This window comes from Nilaparvata lugens, chromosome 10 (genome assembly GCF_014356525.2).
Source record: "Nilaparvata lugens isolate BPH chromosome 10, ASM1435652v1, whole genome shotgun sequence".
NCBI classification, from domain to species: domain Eukaryota; kingdom Metazoa; phylum Arthropoda; class Insecta; order Hemiptera; family Delphacidae; genus Nilaparvata; species Nilaparvata lugens.
In genome coordinates this window covers 30,363,351-30,380,098 of record NC_052513.1, presented here as the reverse complement: position 1 = coordinate 30,380,098, position 16,748 = coordinate 30,363,351, and the positions used below count along the sequence as shown (strand labels likewise).

The following is a 16,748-nucleotide window of genomic DNA, read 5'->3' as shown; positions in this document are numbered from 1 at the left end:
TTTATAATACTCTTTTTACTGTTCCACTTAGTGGTGTATATTCAAACTCATTATCATAGAGGATTAAACAGTAGGCACTGGTTTTTTCTGAGAAATTATTTGTTGTTTCCAATGTCAACTTTATGTCTATTGCACCAGATTTCAATAGTTCATTTTGCTTACTACAGTCTATAACAACCAATGGTGCATATTCATCGAATGTTTTATACTCAATTGATGTACTGCTGTTATAAGGATAGTATTCATTTTGGAATTCAGAGAACATGTGATACAATAAATGTTTATTACCAACAATATTTTCATAGGGGAATGATTGAGCATTTAAATAGAGATTAACATTGTTCAGATTACAGAAATCGAAATGTGACCTGTTAGCAGTTATAACATTTTTCCTATTCTTTTGAAATCCAAGAATAATGAATCTAGGTTTCAATATGTTTGAAGTTGTCTTAACTGTCCATTGAAGATTAGTAGTTTCAGGTAATTGTGGAAATTCATGCAATTCCCATGACCTGAATGGAATTGTAATTGGTATATCACTATGTGTTAAACTCAGCAGATCAAGACGAACAGTGTCAGAAGCATGTATATAGGGTACTTTCCATTGTAGTTTTGTAATATCAATTTTCACCGATTTTGCTGTCTCTGATTCAATACAATTTAAGTCTGATGATGATCTTAATAGAACAATTTCCTGACGAACATTTAATAGAACTTTTCTATAGTCTTCCATTACACCTAACCACATATCCAGAGGAATGCAAAAGCAGAATTTATCTAAACTTTTCCATCCAGTCAACTTCCATCCTGCATTCTCCATAATTTTTTCATTGAGTTTTGATTGACGTAGATAGTTTTTCATGGTTGTTGTCAATCCTACATTACGTGTGCGATCAACTTCAACCCCTCCCAATTCATATCTGATTTCATCAAATAGGTATGCAACTCCATTATTGATAAGTGAGAAGTCCTTGGTGTCAACATCATTCTTATCTTTCACTTTGATTTCGCCTTCAATTATGAGAAAACTTCTACTTGGAAGTGTATAAATATCTTCTTGTTTTAAACTAATTCGAATTTCATCATTGTAATTAAATGTCTGTTGAATATATGGTGTGTGAGTGATATACTCATATTTGGTAATACTCTCATCAAGATGTACACTCTGATCAACAAGTAATATATCTGACTTGACTTCTTTCTTATACATTTTTATTATATATATTTTTTCTTCTCAATACAACCTGAGGTGAGTTTTCAAGTAGTTCAGGTTAAAGGCAGAGGGTGAAGCCCCCCCCCCACCCTGTGGGGGGGGGTTTAGTGCTGAGGTTTAAGAAAGGTCTCAACATAAAAATGCTTGTTACTCAGTTTCAGAGTTAGGATCCCTTGACAAATAATGGATTTACTGAAAAAAATTATTCTTAGTTATTTAAGAAATTAGATCTACTTTTTCCATATTTTCTGTTCAATCTTGACAAATGGATTTACTGGAAAAAGTTATTCTTGGTTTCTTAGTTATTGGATCTAGTTTTCCCATGAGATCCTTATTTTCTGTTCAATCTTGACAAATGGGGTGTCAATGGATTTGTTATTAGATTTACTGGAAAAAGTTATTCCTGTAAATTTTTTGTAAAATTAATGGTTTCTTAGTTATTCAAGAAATTGAAAAAAGCTGGATCTAGTTTTCCCATGAGATCCTTATTTTCTGTTCAATCTTGACAAATGGGGTGTCAATGGATTTGTTATTAGATTTACTGGAAAAAGTTACTCTTGTAGATTTTTTGTAAAATTAACGGTTTCTTAGTTATTCAAGAAATAAAAAAAAGCTGGATCCAGTTTTCCCATGAGATCCTTATTTTTTGTTCAATCTTGACAAATGGGATGTCAATGGATTCGTTATTAGATTTACTGGAAAAAGTTACTCTTGTAGATTTTTTGTAAAATTAACGGTTTCTTAGTTATTCAAGAAATAAAAAAAAGCTTGATCTAGTTTTTTTTCTCCAAAAAAGTGGGAAATCTTCATTTGAGGTTTATTGTGAGATTAGGGGTATGGCTAGGTTAGGTTAGATGAGATTACATTGGATTGGGCAAGGTTAGAACCAAGAATCAGATTTGGGGCAGATTTGGGGGCAGCTTTTCTCCAGGTTTGGGGCAGCTTTTCTTCAGCTTTTCTTCAGAAGTCTCACTTTACCCCTACTACAATATTATCAAACCAATAATTTCAACCCAACAATAAAATGAAATTCAAATACATTTTCCAAAGTAATACAACAAAAAGTGACTTGCTTCTTTAACTTACAGTAATTACTTGCAGGAACTCAAACTTCTAGCCACTTGAAAGGTTATTAGTAACTTGAACAGGAAAATAATTAGAGTATAGAGAGTATTATGCCTGACTCTATTGTGTGTAAGTTGATTGTCATTCAATGACAATACAGCACGTAGGTCATGAAATGAACGGTTTCTTCTTCTTCTTCTTCTAACCCCCCTTCTTCCTTACTTGTTCTTTTTCTTGGTCTTCTACTTCTGCTTCTCGATCTCTTCCCTCTACACTTTTTTTCTATCCTCCTGCGCCTCCTCCTCCTCCTCTTCTTCCACTTCATCCTCCTTTTTCTCTTCCTCTTTCTCCTCTATTTTCAGAAAACAATACCTAACAATTCATTACTTCCACCTCTCGACAACTTTCAGACATTAAGAACATGACCTGACAATTTTTTTCCTCTTTTGGAAGCTCGCGTTAATTAAGCCCTATACAATCATCACCCTCAACCCTTTCAAGAAGTTGAATGAAAGGAATACTTTGGTGGTAGGCAAAAAGAAGATGACAGTGCGTGGCCTGAAACGCGTTCCACTGTGTCATCCGACTTCTTTTATCTATCAACTAGCCTTTATCAATTTTCATTCCTGCCATCTATTTCTAATTATTGACTGAAGATGTCGACACTAATGAATGTCCCGCTAGAAAAAAGATTAGTGAGGCGGAGAGAGAAGGGGAGAGAGAGAGAGAGAGAGAGAGAGGAGGAGAGAGAGAGAGAGAGGGAGAGAGAGAGAAAGAGACAATAAATTTGATAATCGGTTATCAAATTGGTGAGAAATTTTTTGATCAAAAAAAATTGTGAAAAGACTAAATTCCTTAGAGGATTAAGTGGATGTTCTAAGTGGAGTAGGCCTATAATTTTGTATTATAATTCAATATTGAATTATGACTCCATTGATGACTGACATTTGAGAGCTTCAGAATCACCTCCTGGTTGTTCGGAACTCACCTAAACCGAGAGTAAGTTTTTTTATTAATATTATTCTATCATTATCATAAGCTGCTCACACACAAGCCTAGTCTATTGCTTGACTATCATGACATCATCGCCAGCAAATTGAGATTAATAAACAGTAAAGTTGATGAATAAAATTAAACATGCACTTGAAAACTAAAAAAATCAAATTAATTTTCAAAATAATTCATGTTCTAACCAATTGGCTGATATGAATTAAATATTTAATAATTTTGACCAAAAATAATGTCATATAACATTATCATCATGTTTATGACGACTTTTGAACATTCTATGTCAAGGAACACACATTCTCAAAAAACTCACTCTCATTCTCATACTCGAGCTCTCTTTTACTTTGTGTCACTTACTCTCTCACTTTCTCTCTCACTCCCTTTCACTTTGTGCTATCCACTCTCTTACCTCTCTTACTCTCTCAGTACACTTTCACTACAAGCTTACTACCTTTATAATTCCCACAGTACGTGATTCCATTCTGAAAACAAAAATTCTGCGGCCCTTTTTTACATCTCTTTCCCCACTCCATCCCGCTTTCCCTTTCTCTCTCTCCCACTCCTATCTGGATTCACACCGTGCAGGCATGTACTTTGAAAAAAGGCCCCCGGGAATATTCATTCAATTGATAAGCCTCCGTGATTAAAGCGTTTCACGGAAGGCAGCTACTTATTGGATTACCCTCGTACTCTCTTGCCCTCTTTTCCCCTTACTACCCTCCCCACTCGTTACTGCTCCCTTTTCCTTTTCTCTTTCTTTGCTCTCTTCCATCCTCATATATCGTTTTCCTTCTCCTAATTCTAGATTACCTACTTTATTAGTATTTCTGTATTTTTGTTATCTTTGCTCTTCATTATCCAAATTATTTCTTTTTTTCAATTATCGCTCTTTCTTTGAATTCTCCATCTCCTTCCATCCTGTTTCTTCCTTACTTTCTGTTACCTATTTCCTTCTCCTTCTTCATCTTTTACCTCACGTTCATCTAATCCTACTTACTAATTATCAACCTTTTCATCACCTCATATTCTTAATTACCATGTTTCTCCCCTCACCCTCTCAATGATCACTTACTATCAATTTATATTAATTTAAATATTATTCTTCATATTCATATCTACCTATTTATCCTCTTTTTTCTCTCCAAAATTCCAATATAACTCCTCTTTTCATCTCTTTCCTCATTCTCTCTCTCCCTATTCTCCCTTTTCTTCCTCATTATTCTCTTCCCAGTCTCCTATTCTTGTCTTATTCCCTGTTCTCTTTCTTCACCTCTACGTCCTTATCGGCTCATCATTTTTTCCACTTCTCTCTAACTGTCTCCAACTTTCTAATTATTTATCTTAAACTGTCCTATTCTACTCCGCCTCCTTTTCACCTTTCATTTTCCTTGTTTTTCTCTTTCTAATTCTCTTTCACCTTTCGACATTCAGTTTTCTTAGTCCCATATTTTCACATTATCTTTCCGTGTTCCTTATTTTCCAAGTAATTTCCTCCTTCCTGAAAACACCTATGTAAATTAGAACTTCCCCCTTTACAGGTTTCAAGCAAACTTTCAACACTTCCTATTTTCACGCTTGAACATTACAATAAATTAATATTCATATCGTCAATTTGCATTCCAACTTTTAGAATGTAATGACAAGAGGAATTCAGTTGTTATTCCAATGTTGGCTGTGTTTATCCAAAATTGCTTGAGCAGGTGTTCAAAACATAATATCGTAACTTGGAATTTGATGTTCATACGAGGTATAGTAAGATTCACTCCAAACCAATGTAGCTAGAATACATCCAGGAACGTATCCTAGGTACATTGCTTCATACTATCATATTCCCTTATGACATCAATGTTTCCCATATTTAATCAATGATGATAGTTTAAAGTGAATCTCACTGTAGAGAAGATTCGATTCAGGATTTCCATGGATTGAACGTTTTCAGAAGTAAAATCTCACTTGTTTACAAATTTATTGAAATCTGATTCTAAAAGTGTGGAAGCTAATATGGATACTAAGTGTGGATACTAATAAAAAGTATGAATACCTCTGAACTTGAATTCAACTATTTTGTGTAAATCGATCACTATAATTTCAATACTCTAGAACAGAGTGTACGAGTGTCTAAAAGATGAAACGAAACTGGAATCATGAGTCAAAAATGGAATCGTACTTGCCTGAGGATTTATTGCTAAGTAGATTGTTTAAGGATTTATCTGATTCCAAAAATATGAATACCTCTCAACTAGAATTTAACTATTTTGTGTAAATCGATCCCTATAATTCGTAAATAAAGTTTAAAACATGAAACGAATAATCTGTGTAATTTGAACAAAGTTTTCCAAAACAATAAACAATTTACAAAAGCTCAAGTCAAGTCCACAAGTTTGTAGTGAACTTTAGTACCATGAGACATTCATGTAGAGCTTATTTGATCTCTGATTGACTCAACAATAACTCCAAATCCGTATTATACCCATACTCACACTCTCCACCCCATATCATCACAATGAACACACATAATAGGGAATTAGCCGGATTCGAGCCTTTTGTTTCAACGAACGTCTAAAGACATTCGCTTATCATCTTCATTGCATGACATTCGCTATTCTTCTCATTAACTTCCTCGTCCGACTCCTATTCCTCCTCATCCTCCTCCTCCTTCTCCTCCTTCTTCTCCTAGTCTTCTTCTCTTTCTCTTGTCGCTTATTTCAGTGACGTTTTAACCCCACTATACCCCCCCCTCCAACAATACACCCCTGATTCTGGCGGGGAGGGGTGAGGTTGCCTGTCACCAAGCTCTTTCATAATACACTTCAACCCCGAATGAATTAACATTGATTTATATATAAATTTCCTTCCCTCGCCTTTCAAAGTCACCCGCCCTCAAACGATTTTCTCTGATCCTCGACTTTCTCCCTCTCTTTTCCTCTTGAGTTGCATCGTTCAATCTGTCTTCCTCTATTTTTCCCCCCTCCATCTTCTGTCTCTATTATACAACTTTCTGATGACAACAGCACAGCTGAAAAGGATTAACAAGTCATTAATCTTCCTTCATTCATCATTCGCTTCTCTCTCACGCCTACTATCTTTATCTAATTTTTCTTCTTGCAAACTTCATCTCTGTTTATGAGACCCTCTTCAGATTTGGCTCCTTTACCTATAGATTCGATACTTCGAACATTATTCATTTTTGACTTGTGATATTGGGTAGACTGTTGACGATTTTGATTTGTTTCGTTTATTCATATCGTCACTTGAATTGATGCAGCCTTGAGCTTGTTTTAAATTTACCGATACCATCATCCAGGATTGCTTTAATGTAATATTACCATAAATATTATAGAATGTATTCTGCACCAAAAGATTATTCTAATAACATATTATCATAATTCATCAAGCATAGCATTTTATCATGCGATTATTATATAGCCAATAAACAATGTTTTAAATTGAAATTTATGAAATGAAATTAAATTTTATTGATTCCTTTTCACAAAAATATAGCAAATTACAATTTAAAAAATTAGGAACTAAGTTGACCACTCTAACCAGTATTCGTGGTCAACTTACATAAAAAGATAAAAATAATCATCATTACTAAAAAATACATAATAGTTATAACTTGATTTAAAATTATACAAAATAAAATCCATTGATTTTTGAGTCCAGCATTAATTAGAAATCTCTTGCACTCCGTGACGTCTGCAAACCAATGTGAACAAAAATATACAACCAGTACAATTTATCTTGAATATTAAAAAAATATAGTATAATATATCATTATTATTTTATAATATGAATGTATTAAAAAACCATTACTACTCTACGATATATTTCTCACATGTGTTATTCACGATTCTAATAATCGAAAAGAGAAAACAAAATTATATAATGTTTAATCTGTATATTATCAGTACCTGCTTCTTTATAAACATATTCATACTTATGTCAGTGTTGCATCAAGAGAAACTTATTCTTGGACAGACATTAGCCAAGCTCTTAAAAGTTTTAAAAAAGACAATATTTTCAGATGATTTGATTTCGTATGGTAATTGATTGAAGTATTTTGGAGCTACATATTGGAACGATTGCTTGAAAATTGATTTATTGACTTTTGGTAAACGAAACATTCTTTGTGTGATTCTTCTTGTATGTAATATAAATTCTCTGTACCAGTATTTCAAGCTCTGACATAGAATTGCTTTAATACTTCATAATACAAAAAGATGTTGTAGAGGTAATGCTCTTATGCAGGAATATAATGGAAAAGAACGTTCTCTTCTAGTACTGTTGCACATTATATAATTCACACTCCCGGTTAAACGATTCAATGATTGCATTTATACATTGACCGGAGATTTTGCTCATTTTGAAACGTTAATTCAATCAATTATTGTTCGTGAATCAATTTTTTTCGTTTCCCAATAGGCATGATAGCATAAAACATTCCCAGGTAAAGATTGAAAGCCAATACAAGTAGCAGGGTCAATATCAAGGAATTTTGTACGCAATTCAAAATTATTCTATGATTGGAAGTTTCACCCTGGAAGTCAAGACAGTATATTATCATGTATATATTGTAGTAGTTCCAAAGACTGTAGTAGTTCACAATTGTCTGTTGTTAATAACCTACCATATCCATTAGTAAGCTTGTTCATATCTGGGGTATTACTTTAATCTTGAACACAAACCCCAACCAAAGCCTTCTAGCGTTCGCACTGTGCTTTCAACTACAGCTGTGCTAGAAGCACTAGCTAGCAGGTACAACATACATCTTGAAATTTCTCATTACTCTACAAATACCGTTCCATTTCACTAGAGTAGAGCGTCCCACATATCTCATTAACTTAGTGAGCTATTCCGTTTCAGACCAACCCACTGGGTGGGAGGTGGGGTGTATGCCTAAAAGAGCCTATCCCACTCACAGTGGGAGCTGGGATGTATGCCTAGAACAGCCTATCCCACTGCAGAGTGGCTTATACACTGGCTAAACATTGCTTTAGTCACATGTTACATTCACAAAGAGAGCTTGGAGGGGAGAGGTTGGTGAGAGGGAGAGAGAGAGAGAGAAAGTGAGAATGGTGGTAGAATTATGAATGAGAGGGGTGAGAAGATTATAGAGAGAGAGGAAAGGAATAGTGTGTGTAAAAGTGGGAAAAATACTGGGAAGCTACATGAAAATGATTATAGAAAGTAAAGGAAAACAATGTATAATTGAGGGACCAAACCAGGTAAATGAGGTAAGAAACACAAAATATGAGAAAGAAAGGGAGATGGATGAGGAGAGAAAAACATTTAATGACGTCCTCTATTACAGAGGTGAGTAAAACCAGGAAAGATAAACAGGAACACTAAAAAGTCAAAATGGAACGCAGAAGAGAGGAATCATTACATGAAGAAAAAGAGCCCTACAAAGAAAATAATGGAAAGTTACAGGATAAAGGAGTGATGCAGAGAGAAAAGAGAAAAGAGAGGAAAAGAGTGAGAGGGTGTGAGGATGTGAAAATTAAAAAATAGAAGTCGAAAGACTATATAGAAGACTATAGTAATAGAAGCTCGAGAAAGTTACATCTTCATTTAACAATACTATAGTGCTATTATTACAACTACTGTAACTAATGAGAAAAAGGAAGATGAAGAGGGTTGTGATAAATAGAGTAAAGAAGATAGAGAAAGAAAGGAAGCGAGTGTATGGGGAAGAAAATAAATATTTTTGATTCAATCTGCAATCACATAAATGCAACTATCCTCAAAGGAAGAGTGGGAAGGAAATAAAGATAAAGAGATTCGATGTAACAGGGAAAGTAAGAGAATGGAGGATTGTGTTGCGGACAGTAATTGAGTGAAAACAGTGAAAGAGAAAATGTTGGGGTTCTGAGAGAGAGAGAGAGAGAGTAAGAGAGAGATTTGTCATCACATACGTACTCTAGAATTCCGTGTGAGCATTTCTCATTCATGGTGTGTTAAGAGCTCTGCAGCCTAGGTCCAATGAAAACTGTCTGGCGAAACCCAGCTGAGTAACAGATACATTTATTACGTAGAGCAGACTGTACTATGTGGTATCCTAGTACAGTAGCTTCATTAACTTCGGAGACAAACTTTAATTAAAATATAATTACTAGTTTTCATGTAAACCTCAAGCATTTGGTTGATGATCAATTTTCATAAATATTCACCTCTCTGTGATCTTCTGTTGAAAATTCATCAAACATCTGGGTTTTTTCCATATATGCTACGTCTTGTTCTGGAATATCATGTTACTTTAAAGTAGGCCTAAGTGCTCTTCCTACTTCGAAAGTGTTTTCAAAATCAATGTTTAATTGATTGTGAAAAAGAATTGAAACACAGTTTCTTTTCATTTATAATTCATCTAATTTATGCTATTGCATTGTCTGTTACAGTTCTCAGAGAAGAATTCCGTCAAGAACCAGATAACCTGAGAATAGCGCAGGGTGAAACAGCTCTACTACTTTGTGGACCTCCCAAGGGTCACCCTGAACCAGTGGTCACGTGGAAGAAGAATGGACTTCCCATCGATTTTGATGCCAATAAAAGGTATTATCACACATTCTCCTATTGCTTTATAGACAGAGTCTGATTTGATAGTAGGTTGGGGAAATGAACAACGTTTACAAGAAGTGTTTCCATTGATTTGTGAGTTAAAGTATTGTGAAATGAATGGAAATCACGAGTCCAGGGATGTTTGAGGGAAGGGAAGGCTTCTGACACCTAGCGGTGGAAATTCACACTTCATTCTCTCCAGTCAAAAGAAAGTTCCAGACACTGGCTTGAACCTACTTTGGGTGATAGATATTCCCGTTCTTGGAATATCAATCTCGGAGAAGCTTGCATCCATTTTTAAGCTGCTTCTTTCACAATTCTGAGAGAAGAATTCTCAGAGAAGAATTCTCTGGTAATTGGTGTTTCCTGGAATTTAAGAGTTCGAATAAGGCACAGAATTGATGAGAGAATAGGGTATGAAAATCCATTTGTTTTATTACATGAGAGTTTTCAATTTCTATAGGCCTACATATTGTACATGGAAAATATAGATGAAAATGTTATTTGGAACTAGTGTATTATGAATTTCATTCATATTACATTTGAAATTCTGATTTGATGATAAAATGATGTCAACTTAAAAAAACTCATTTACATAGCATTTACCCAGTATACATCTATTTACATATCTTTATATTCTATTATTTATTGTTTATTTTGTACAATGTATGTGCTTCAATCGCTCAAAATATATTCATTGACCGAGCGAAGTGAGGTCTAAGATTCAAGTCGACAATTTGGCATTTCTCTTAATGTTTAAATGTTTATATGTTGCGCATTTAAGGCGAAGCGCGGTAAAAGATTTTCATAAAATTTGACAGGTATGTTCCTTTTTTAATTGAGCGTCGACGTATATACAAGGTTTTTGGAAATTTTGCATTTCAAGGATTATATAAAAGGAAAAAGGAGCCTCCTTCATACGCCAATATTAGAGTAAAAATCAGACTATAGAATTATTCATCATAAATCAGCTGACAAGTGATTACACAGATGTGTGGAGAAGCCAGTCTATTGCTGTATTAACATAAGGTCTATAGTTTCAATCAGGTACTTGTGGATGAGAATACTGCGTGAGGTCTACTGTTCACAGAACTACTAGTATGATAAACTTACAGTATTCTCTTGTTACAATTGCATAAATCTTTGTTAGTATTTATCTATAATTTCATATAACTATAACACACTATGTATTTTCTATAGACCAATCGAATATCTCCATTTGACGGCTTATCAATGTCGATATGAATAATAATTTATTCTCAATTTGTAATTTTCAGGATGAGGATAGTAGATGGCGGCAATTTAGCGATACAAGATGCGAGAACAAGTGACAATGGACAATACGTGTGCACCGCCAAGAATGCTGTTGCCACCAGGGAGTCCAAGGCCGCTCAGCTTCGAGTATTTGGTAATTATTCTATTTTTTATAAACTCTCATAGGTTCATTTAACTATGTGGATTCAAAGGAACAACTTACATATTCCAGTCATTGAAATGTTTCAAGTAACTCTTTCAATCAATCAGGGGTGTTTCTGAGGTTGTTTCCAATCAGAACTCAGTATCAATGAGTGTAATTATAGTCTGGTGAGTAGCAGATGATTTCTGCATCAGCTATATTTTTATGAATGACCGACGTTTAGCACGTCAGTTCGTGCATAATCCATATTATGCCGCTGTCATTTCCATCTACTGCTAGCATTTACATATTTTATATCAACCACGTAGGCAAGTAGGATCACAATAACTGTTGACAATAATAACTTACATAGTCACAAACTTATCTGCTAAAATCCCAACCCGGATTTTCATTGAATTTCTATTCTCAATTTGTAATTTTCAGGATGAGGATAGTAGATGGCGGCAATTTAGCGATACAAGATGCGAGAACAAGTGACAATGGACAATACGTGTGCACCGCCAAGAATGCTGTTGCCACCAGGGAGTCCAAGGCCGCTCAGCTTCGAGTATTTGGTAATTATTCTATTTTTTATAAACTCTCATAGGTTCATTTAACTATGTGGATTCAAAGGAACAACTTACATATTCCAGTCATTGAAATGTTTCAAGTAACTCTTTCAATCAATCAGGGGTGTTTCTGAGGTTGTTTCCAATCAGAACTCAGTATCAATGAGTGTAATTATAGTCTGGTGAGTAGCAGATGATTTCTGCATCAGCTATATTTTTATGAATGACCGACGTTTAGCACGTCAGTTCGTGCATAATCCATATTATGCCGCTGTCATTTCCATCTACTGCTAGCATTTACATATTTTATATCAACCACGTAGGCAAGTAGGATCACAATAACTGTTGACAATAATAACTTACATAGTCACAAACTTATCTGCTAAAATCCCAACCCGGATTTTCATTGAATTTCTGTTCTCATTTTGCAGTGAAACCCTTCCTGATCCGCGGCCCCCAAGACGCGGTGGCGCTGGCCGGAGGCAGCGTGGTGTTCGAGTGTCGAGTGGGCGGCGATCCCACCCCCGACGTGCTGTGGAGGCGGACAGCCGGGGGCGGCAACATGCCCTTGCTGCGGGTTCACATCATGGAGGACCGTGGCCTCAGGCTGGATGCTATCACGCAGGAGGACGAGGGAGAGTACAGCTGTGTCGCTGATAACTTTGTAGGAAGTCTCACGGCGTCCGCTACTCTTACTGTGCATTGTAAGTTGACCTGATCAATTTCTTTCTTTACTCGATAACTATCAAATTCATGGTGTAGGAAATCCATCATTTCTTCTGCAATTTTAAATGTTACCCAAAATCATTTTAATACCCACGTAGTGGGTCTTAAATTAAAATCAAACCAAAATTAATTGGGGCTAAATTAATTCAATCAAAGTTGAATAAAGTGACGTGGTTCATCGCACTGAAGTATATCTCGTCCTTCGATTCTTAGTGCATCGATCCGTTCGATGACGTTTCTTGACCGTAGTTAAATTTTGTTGACGCATGTGCAACCGGAAAGATCATCTTATGATGATAATTATGAGGATAGTATCTAGTTTCTCTTCAGCTTTGACAAATAACTTTTCCTGATCATTTCAATTGTTTTCTACCTACTCTATTACGTTTATATAACCATTTCACACAATGTCAATTAAAACCAGTTATTCACCAAGTGAGTGACTGAATGTATGCTCAAAATTTTCAAGTTAATTTGATCCATTGAAATAATATAATAAGATGTTCAATCTTCTTCATTATTGATGATTTTTTTTTGAATTTAACTATTCTTCTTTATCAACTTATACGACTTTTATCATAGCCACCTCTAATACACCTATCATAGCCACCTGTATTAGAGGTGGCTATGCTATGCTATTCTATGCTTATGCTTATGCTATGCTATGCTATGCTATGCTATGCTATGCTATGCTATGCTATGCTATGCTATGCTATGCTATGCTATGCTATGCTATGCTATGCTATGCTATGCTATTCTATGCTATGCTATGCTATGCTATGCTATGCTATGCTATGCTATGCTATGCTATTATCATTATGAAATTATTCTTATTATCATTTCGTTTATTTACAATTTCTAAATATTTGCTTGCTTTCCAGCACCACCCACAATAGCAGTTCGGCCGAGTGACCACAGTGTGGACCAGTTGAAGGATGCGGTGTTCTTCTGCGGCGCGGAGGGCAACCCACGACCCTCCATATTCTGGTCGATCGAAGGCAACCGAACGCTGCTCTTCCCTGGCGAATCCGTCGATCGATTCACGGCGTCCACCACGCCTGAGGGACAGGCTGTTCTCACTATTCAGGTGAGTTGCCTTCAAAATTGTTACAGAATAAAAGATAAAAGCAAAAGTAATTATCATCAATTCACTATTTAATCTCATAGTCAGGTTTCATGGCAAAATATTCCATTTCGATAAGGAGGAACTCCATTCTATAATTTCACTAATTATAAATGATAAAAAATGAAGACTAACACAGGAATTCAGCTCTAAAATTTATTGAAAATAAAGGAGCACAACAGAATCAAGCTAATCAAATCACAGTATTATAGTTTGAATTGGAATTATGTGAGAGTTTAATTAAATGTGACTGAATTGAAATGTTTGAATTATGTGAGAGGTGAATATAATTACAAGTATTGAAGACTGAGACCAATCCGGGAATTCGGAAGGGAAAATTACAAAAAAGTAGGTTTATAATGTTTATAAAGTAGGTGTCCAATGAATTACACAAATAATGGTGCATTGCTGCTCTGTATCCCACTCGAATGATAAAGAAGTCAATAACCATAGTGATAAAAATGATCCTAAAAATGAAATCAATTCTCCTAATTAGCATCTCTACTGAATGGCCGAATAAATCATAGCTTGAGAGTTTGAATTGCATAAATTATTGAATATGGTGAAGTTTTAAACTTTTACCAGTAATATTTTGCTCCCATTTCCTATTGATTCGCTCAAAATCTTTGTATTTGATGAAAATACAAAAAACTTAAGCTAAGCTGGTGAGAGGAAAAGTATGGCAGGATAGGAAAAATAAGAAAAACATTGGATGATAATAACTTTCAGAATGTGTCAATATTGTCCTATGCAGTAAAGTACTGTTCTAGCTTTTATGCGCCATGGAAATAATTATTTCAAAGAAAGTGAGAAATTAAAAAATGTGTTAAGTGATTGAATCTTTCAATTACTGTAATCAATTAATTCTTGTGAATATGTATGCGAGCATTTGAGCATCGTTTATTGGAGCTCAGGAGCTCTTTAGGACTTTACTGGAAACCCAGTTTATTGTGAAATATATTTTCCTCGACTTGAGTTAGAATTGAGCTGTTAATCAACTGTAGTGTCAGATTGAAGTCATATTATTGTATCAGAAAAAATATTTATGGATTTTCTGTGGTGTGATTTACAGAGTGAATATTTATTTACAAAATATTCAAATTTTTACAAATATTTATGGATTCTCTGTGGTGTGATTTACAGAGTGTGACGAAAAACGACTCGGGTCTAGTGGTGGTGTGCTCAGCTGTGAACCCGGCTGGCTCAGACATGTCTCGCGCTCAGCTCACTGTCACAACTGCCGAAGACCACCCTCCCCCCATCATAGTGCTCGGCCCCTCCAATCAGACGCTGCCTTACAGGTAATGAAGACCTTAATCCATTTCAATAATCCATTAATCACTAATTATAATTAATCACATTCATTCATGTCAATAATAATTAATAGATTAATTTAGTGATTCTATAGAGAAAAGATAGGTAGATGGCATAATGCTATCTCTTCTTTATAATGATGGACTAAACAATAATTCATAGAACTTATTTTATCATTTCTTAAAGAATCATCAACAAAACTGATTTTGATGGATAGACCTTATTGTTGCCCGTAAGTCTGTTAGATTTAACCGTGGTCGAGTAGCGAATAAATGCGATGACTTCATTTATTTGCGGTTAATCACGTTTAAATTCAATAGACGTAAGAGGGGGCTATTGTTCCAAAAACAACAATCATCGCCTATTAATCTTATATCTATGGTCGTAGGTACAGCATTAACAGAGGAGTTGATTCATAAAATTAAACTAAACTCGTAGCATGCCAGTACAGTTGTAACTGTACAGGTAATGATATAGCCTAGGGCCTAGGCTATTACGCGAAGTCTCAAATCTAAATGGAATCAAATGACATATTGAAATTATTTTGTTGATTCAGCCAATTCAAATATGTGTCGGGATGCTCTTTATTGTTGTCTTCGTAGTTGATTGGTCATGATTGCCGGAAGCAATACTATAGTAACCCTACACATTCTTTTATTGACAAGATTAAAAAAACATTAATTTGAAAGTACCGAATATAGTTCTATGTTTATATTGCTTGCGAATAATTTCTTTCTTGCAATTAATTTTAACTTCTCAATGAATTTGAATTTGAATTGAAGGTCGACGGCGACGCTGACGTGTCAGACGACAGGCAGCCCTCCACCCGTCATCTCCTGGTACAAGGATGGTGCGGCTGTTATAGTAACGTCACAAACGCCCAGGATTAATATTAGCGAGAGCGGCACATTAGAAATCAGTGGTGAGTTGATCAATATCACTCAAATTATTCATTTGTGTTAATTGTGATGATTATGAGAATTTATTAGTATTTGTTTATAAATCATTGATTTTTGCAGAAATTTTCTTCTCTGAAGAATCTCTCCTGATCTGGATGGAACGCATAGAAAAGTTTTGTTTATGTTAAAAATTGGTGACTTCAGTGATGGAATCATGGCTGATTCGAATCTAAATGATACTCATCATGTTAAGGTGCGTACAGGTATACGCGCCGCGAACATGAGCAATTCACTTTTAATCAGCTGATTATATCTGTATTTTTACAGAAACGGTAAGATATAGTAATAAAAAGCTTGGCATCAGCTGATTAAAATTGAATTTCTCATGCTCGCGGCGCGTAAATCTGTACGCACCTTAAGGAAGGATAATGGATATGCATCTCATTTCTATAATTCTAGAAAAATATTTTAACAATCAGTTTCTCACTTCCCATAACTTTTTATATCTCATTTTATCCCATTGTTATATTTCTCCAAGGTATGAGCAAACCAGATGAGGGACTGTACACATGCGTAGCATCATCACGAAGCGGCAAAGCGACTTGGAGCGCACACCTGCGACTCGAGTCGCCACTGAGCGGCAGTGCGCACTCCATTCTGCGCATGCCTGACCCCTCCACCCTACCAGGGCCTCCCTCCAAGCCCCTGGTGGTCAACACGACGCTGACCAGTGTCACTATCACGTGGACCAGGAACAATAAGATCGGGTCGTCTTCGCTCATTGGTTATCAGGTAATCAATTATTATTATCAGGTAATCAATCATTATTATCAGGTAATCAATTATTAATATCAGGTAATCAAATTATTATTATCAG

At 35.3% G+C, this 16,748-nt stretch overlaps 1 protein-coding gene across 3 annotated transcripts in view; it reads left to right on the top strand.

Annotated features, from left to right (window-relative positions):
- The window catches only part of LOC111056449 (roundabout homolog 2), a 365,277-nt gene that overhangs the window by 333,413 nt on the left and 15,116 nt on the right, over positions 1-16,748 (top strand). For 2 of the 3 annotated variants that reach the window (XM_039437188.1, XM_039437189.1), the window contains exons 3-9: positions 9,685-9,838; positions 11,122-11,252; positions 12,241-12,513; positions 13,417-13,622; positions 14,802-14,959; positions 15,755-15,894; positions 16,410-16,663. In XM_039437188.1, the coding sequence (XP_039293122.1) occupies positions 9,685-9,838; positions 11,122-11,252; positions 12,241-12,513; positions 13,417-13,622; positions 14,802-14,959; positions 15,755-15,894; positions 16,410-16,663 (1,316 nt within the window). Of the gene's footprint in view, positions 1-9,684; positions 9,839-11,121; positions 11,253-11,685; positions 11,816-12,240; positions 12,514-13,416; positions 13,623-14,801; positions 14,960-15,754; positions 15,895-16,409; positions 16,664-16,748 lie in introns of those variants that run through there. The other variant, XM_039437190.1, reaches the window with a different exon arrangement.